The sequence below is a fragment of the Elaeis guineensis genome, chromosome 7, assembly GCF_000442705.2.
Source record: "Elaeis guineensis isolate ETL-2024a chromosome 7, EG11, whole genome shotgun sequence".
Taxonomy (NCBI): Eukaryota; Viridiplantae; Streptophyta; class Magnoliopsida; order Arecales; family Arecaceae; genus Elaeis; species Elaeis guineensis.
This window is the reverse complement of record NC_025999.2, coordinates 100,612,060-100,617,095: the sequence shown is the minus strand read 5'-3', so window position 1 is coordinate 100,617,095 and position 5,036 is coordinate 100,612,060. Positions and strand designations below refer to the sequence as shown.

Sequence of the window (5,036 nt, the reverse complement as noted above, 5' to 3'; positions counted from 1 at the left end):
TCACATGTTTGCTCAAGCCCAAAGCGTCAAATCGATGGGACTTCGCTTGTTTTCTTGGGACAAACCCAGAGGTAGTGTAGCCGGTCAGCCAGAGGGGAACAAAACGTAACGGAAGTAAAACCTCATGAAATGTTCACACATGATACGTGCTCCGTCTACTACTATTCCTCTTCTAATGACGAGGCCATCAAAATTTGAAATCAAAATCTGGCACGGAACAAAGGATGCTTCAAATTGGATAGATTCTAAAGAATTTACACCAGACTCCTCCTATGATTTCTCTTCCAATATTGTTACAACATTAGGAAAAGGAAAGAGATAATAATAATAATAAAAGCCATAATAATAGTAGAGGAAGAAGAGAGCTTTACTCTCTTATTCTAGTGTTTCAACTCGGCGGATCACCACTTCCTCTGCAAGTAGAACTCCCTCTCTGCTTCCCTACTCAGCTCTGAAGACCTATCGAGCCGGCCCACCACGGCGCTCTTGAAGTTGAAAGCCTCTTGTACTCGAGTGCAAGACCTCTGCATTCCGACCCCACTAAGGCTGGCTCTGGACTCCACCATAACCTCGCTCAGAGGGAGCCTCTTTCTTATCCCCGCCGGCTCCGGCCTCTGCTTCGGTGCACTCTGTGATCGGACTTTTGCCTCGAAGGACTGAGTGTTTGCCATGTAGCTGGGGCAATGCGAGGTGTTCAGAAACCGGCGGAAGACTCCTTCGGCAACGCTCAAACTCTTGGCCGGAGTCACCGGCATGGTGCCGGCGGAATTCATGTAGCGGGGGGTGCTCTGTGCCGTGGCCGAGAACCGGCATTTCTCGCCGGTGAGGCACCAGTCGTAGTCCTGGAAGTTTCGGCAGTCGGGGATGGAGATCCGGGAGGGAATCTGGCAAGGGAGAGGGGAGGAGATCGACTGGGGGGGCAGCTCGTCAGCCAGGTCCAGAACAGAGGGGCTGGTCCGGCGGGAAGATCGCGACCTGGGGCGGCAGGTGTCGATTTCGACGATCTTTGGGCTCCGGTCGAAGCCATTGGAAGCGTTGTCGAGGCTCGCCGATAGCCTCCGGCTGTGGACTGATGCCATGTGTTCGCTCCTCGTGTCGTCGAACCTTTCCTGCGATCCAGAAGGAGAGAGCAAGGGGAAGGAGTCAAATGCTGATGGCCTGCGATGCCTACCTTTGTAGTTCGCTGCGAAAGGTTGGGATTTTGATCGTACCAGAGATCTCCGGGGGCGGATTTCTGGTTGGAATCTCCGCTCACTGGGGAGAAGATTGCGAGATCTCTGAGCTCGAACCGTCGCCTGAGCTCTGATGAGAGCTTGCATGCTCTGGAGGGTTAAGGCCGCTTGCTTGCGAACTAGATAGCCTCTAACCAAGGCCTGCAACTTAACAAGTGCTTTGAGAGCCCGGAGAGCTTTCTTTGCCTGCAAACAGCGCAAGTCTAATGATTACATCTTATGATACTAATTTTAAAGGAAAAAAAAAAAACTTTATGAACTACCAAATAAGAGTTGCAGAATAAGAGGAAAGATCATTAAGTGGTCCAACTTTTTAATTCCATTCCGAAACGGGTGACAAATTGAACTGCATTCATGGAACGAATCTAGAAACGGTAAGGAACCCCAGAGGGATGGTAGAGAATTGATGAGGACCCATTATAAATCAAATAATAAAGAGCAATTAAAAGTCCACGGTCCTTCTTTAAAGATCTAGAAGATAAGAAGAATAGCTAAGATGCGAGTGGTTCAAATTTAACTGGAAAGTGAAGGATGACCATAAATATTGATGGATGCTTGAAATAAGAAGTGTCAAATATAGTAATCGGCAAGGAAATAGAAACAAGAAAAAAATGGAAAGTATCAGATTCGGGGAACAATCTATCTATCCTGCGAGTTAATTTCACAAGCATTTCGCTCCAGATTAAAAATCTAAGACTGGTAGGATTTAATAGAAAAGGCTTCTAATTATCATTACCAAATAAGCTCTGAAAGCAGTCTGGATCTTCACAGCTGCCCGCCGCTCGTGGACACCAAAGAGGGTGCCCCTCCCCTGGCTTGTGAGCCGAACAACCGCCACGGCCGCCTGTGCTGCTGCCACTGCGGCATCGGCGGCGGCGGCGGTGGCTGCCGCCACTGCGATGGCATGTTTGCTCTGCTCCTTCTCGCTTTCAGCATAGATAGATCTCAACCATGCTGTGTCCGCCGCCGTAGAAGGATTGTGACCCACCACCACTTCGCTGGAGTCCCTCGCCGACTTGCCGAAGCTCCACCTTTTCTTCTCCCTCCTCTCTTCGGCCCCATAATTGGCCTGCTCCTTCGGCTCCTTGCTCTCCTTCTTGCCACCGATGAGGCTCCTCAGCCACCGCGTAGCCCGACCCATTTCCCGGCCGCTGGAACCTGACGAATTCCGGTCGGACAGGATAGGAGAAGAGCTGGAATGGGGAACGGCTAACTTGGAGGTCCTACAGAGGGAAAAAGAGGGAACGGGGTGTGAATCAAATTGTCACGTAATATAAAAAAATAAGCAGAAGGAATCTCTTTCAGGTTGTGGGATAAGAACTGAGGTGGTCAAAATCTCAAAAAGAGAGGAGTTGACAGTGATAAAAACTTTGAAACGAGGAAGGGAAATAGTAATGGAGAATAGAATGGATAGAAAGATGGGAATTTTTTTGAACAAAAACCTGTCAACCCCTCGTGACGAACTGCATTACAAGACAAAAGGATGTCCCGAAAAGAAGCAGGGAAGAGGAAAGTCTTTCCCACCCCGAGCACATTAAAGTAATAGAAATTATAGGCAAAACCTGTAAAGCAGAGGCATTAGAAAACAAAACGAGAGTGGGAGGTAGATGAGGGAAGGAAAGAGATCGGTAGATGGGATAACCCGGACTGTCTCAAAAATTTCAAAAAAGGGAAGAAGTCTGGGCTTTTCTTTCTTATATCTATAGCTAATTTGGAAGTTCAAAACGTCGCAGGAGGAAACAGGAAAGAATGAAGAATACTGAGGAGAAAAGATTGGATTTTTCCACCTCCCCTCTCAAACTCAGAAAAGCCACTCTCTCTCACTGTACTCCTATCTCCAAACAAAGTGTAGCCACAAAACACACCATCATGCAAAGGAAGAAAGAATGAATCCTTAGCTACGGCTGTATCCTTCCTTCTCTGAGAGTCAATAGCCAAGCTCGGAAAGGACGATAGCACGCAATAGAAGAAGGAAAACCGACCTCAGAGAATTCAACAAGCTCGGATTTTTCCTCAGAGAATTCAAAATGGAGAGCAAAGTGGACCGTATGTATACGCCACCTCCCTTGCTCTCCTCTAGAGAATAGCGTCTAGGGCGAAGATATATACCCCCTTCCCTGAGCCACTGACAACCTCGTGAATCGCCCTTACCTTTTATTTATCGTGGATTCTCTTTCTCTCTCTCTCTCTCTCTACATTTCCTATTCTCTGCTACACCATTCAGCTTTTCCGCTCTAAAAGAGCTGCCCTCAAAGGACGATTTCTTACGACTGAGAAGAAAAGAAAGGTCAGAGTATTCTCTCGACTGCCAAGATCTTATATATACGTCATCAAAGAAACAAAGAAATGGCTCTCCATCTCTTGCCATTATAGGCTCCACCTCTCTGACCCAGGTGCGACCATGGAACAGGGGAAGTTTTTCTTTATAAAAAAAACAAGTGCATATATACACATTAGGACACAAAAGAGAAACAAAGCTTACTCTTGTTCTCCACTCCTCTCCAACAGTTCTCTCCTCTGTATGAAATCTGTGGGAGGCTTGTGGTGTGGTGAAAAAGCCAATGCCGTATACGAAGAAGAGAGGAAAGGAGGGATTTTTTATATAGTTTTATGACAAGAAAAAGGAGAGATCTCTCCTTTTGGTACCACCACTTCCCAGCTTCCGAAATGGAATCGATGATTTTGGGCGAAAAGGAGTGGAGATTTGAAAAAGGGAATCCTGCTCTCTCTCTCTCTCTCTCTCTGCTTTTATTTTTATTGCGTCGGAAATGCAAGGAAAGTTTTAAATCCTCCTCCTTATGGACAACGAGAGGCAATGTATCTTTATCCACAAATAGCAGCAAAGCCCCATTTATGGGGGCGCAGAGAAGGCGAGGGAAAGTTCCTAATATTAAGCTTTCGAGAAAGGAACATGTCGATCCCCTTGCCACTTCCACGTGTCTCGTCGCGCATATTGTTATGGGCTTGATCCGGAAAAGCCCCTGCTTTCTTTTATTTTCACGGAATGGCCACGCTGAAACCGAGATGATGGGCAGGGGTATTTGAGTAATCCAGGGACCGTCCCAGTCGCCGGCTGACGTAACGGCCATTAATGTCTCGGTACGAATATCCCGCCTCCAATGGGGGCAAAATCCAAACGGCTTCTATTCAATACCCCTGACATTGCACAAAATAACGAAAACGGGACGACCGTACACAATGGGGTTCGGTGCAGTAATTTTTTCCTAATGGCTGGGGAGCAAGTTGGAGATAGAAACGAACGAAGAAGGTCGTTTTCGTAATAATTGGACTGATGGATGACCATCTTCGTATCGGTCTCTTCTCGCGATCCGAGCGATGGATATCTCCGGTTTACTTTGGAGGGTTTTTTGACCACCGTAAAATCCAGCTTAAACATCTGGGCTAGACGTTCCAGGGAATTACGAAAGTGGCCCTATTTGAATTTCCCGCTAAGATACCGAATCTTTTTAAATTTTGGAAGATTCCGCACGGGTCGGAATTATGCGCCCAGATGACTAGAATACCCCTCTATCATTCGGCTTCGTTTGTCAGAATTCAAATATTACCCGGGGCATTTCAGTCATTTGGTCGAGGGATCGTAGTGTGATAAAATACTCTTATCCTTGCCTTAAAATAAAACAAATCGAGGGACGAGTGGTCTCGTAGGTGGGTTAAGATGATGGCCGAGTCGTGGACTCGAAACACAACCGAGACAGAAGAAGGACCAAATCATTTTGGAGTCGTGTGGCCCGACATGGCTCCAATTTTGCTAAGAATGCCTGCGGTTGCATTAAGGTGTTGGAA

The 5,036-nt window shown here is 47.0% G+C and overlaps 1 protein-coding gene across 3 annotated transcripts; it reads right to left on the bottom strand.

Moving 5' to 3' along the window:
• Positions 1–234: 234 nt before the first annotated feature.
• On the bottom strand, positions 235–3,932 carry LOC105048027 (protein IQ-domain 26). 3 transcript variants are annotated; one of them, XM_010927217.4, is made up of 4 exons: positions 3,715–3,932; positions 1,969–2,455; positions 1,212–1,418; positions 235–1,109 (listed from the first exon to the last, which is right to left on the bottom strand). In XM_010927217.4, exons 2-4 carry the CDS (start codon positions 2,371–2,373, stop codon positions 402–404), a joined length of 1,320 nt encoding a protein of 439 aa, XP_010925519.1. In that variant the 5' UTR covers positions 2,374–2,455; positions 3,715–3,932; the 3' UTR covers positions 235–401. The 3 variants fall into 3 exon arrangements, with proteins under 3 accessions (XP_010925519.1, XP_019707211.1, XP_073116587.1); XM_019851652.3 differs by lacking the exon at positions 3,715–3,932 and adding an exon at positions 3,215–3,364; XM_073260486.1 differs by lacking the exon at positions 3,715–3,932 and adding an exon at positions 2,675–3,188.
• Positions 3,933–5,036: the final 1,104 nt, after the last annotated feature.

Bases quoted from the DNA above. Each gene is read 5' to 3' on its own strand.
- LOC105048027 (XM_010927217.4), bottom strand. From the start codon at position 2,373: ATGGGTCGGGCTACGCGGTGGCTGAGGAGCCTCATCGGTGGCAAGAAG. The intron at 1,419-1,968 runs GTAATGATAATT...CGCTGTTTGCAG, and splicing joins CTGCTTTCAGAGCTTATTTG to GCAAAGAAAGCTCTCCGGGC. The intron at 1,110-1,211 runs GTACGATCAAAA...TCTGGATCGCAG, and splicing joins TCCGCCCCCGGAGATCTCTG to GAAAGGTTCGACGACACGAG.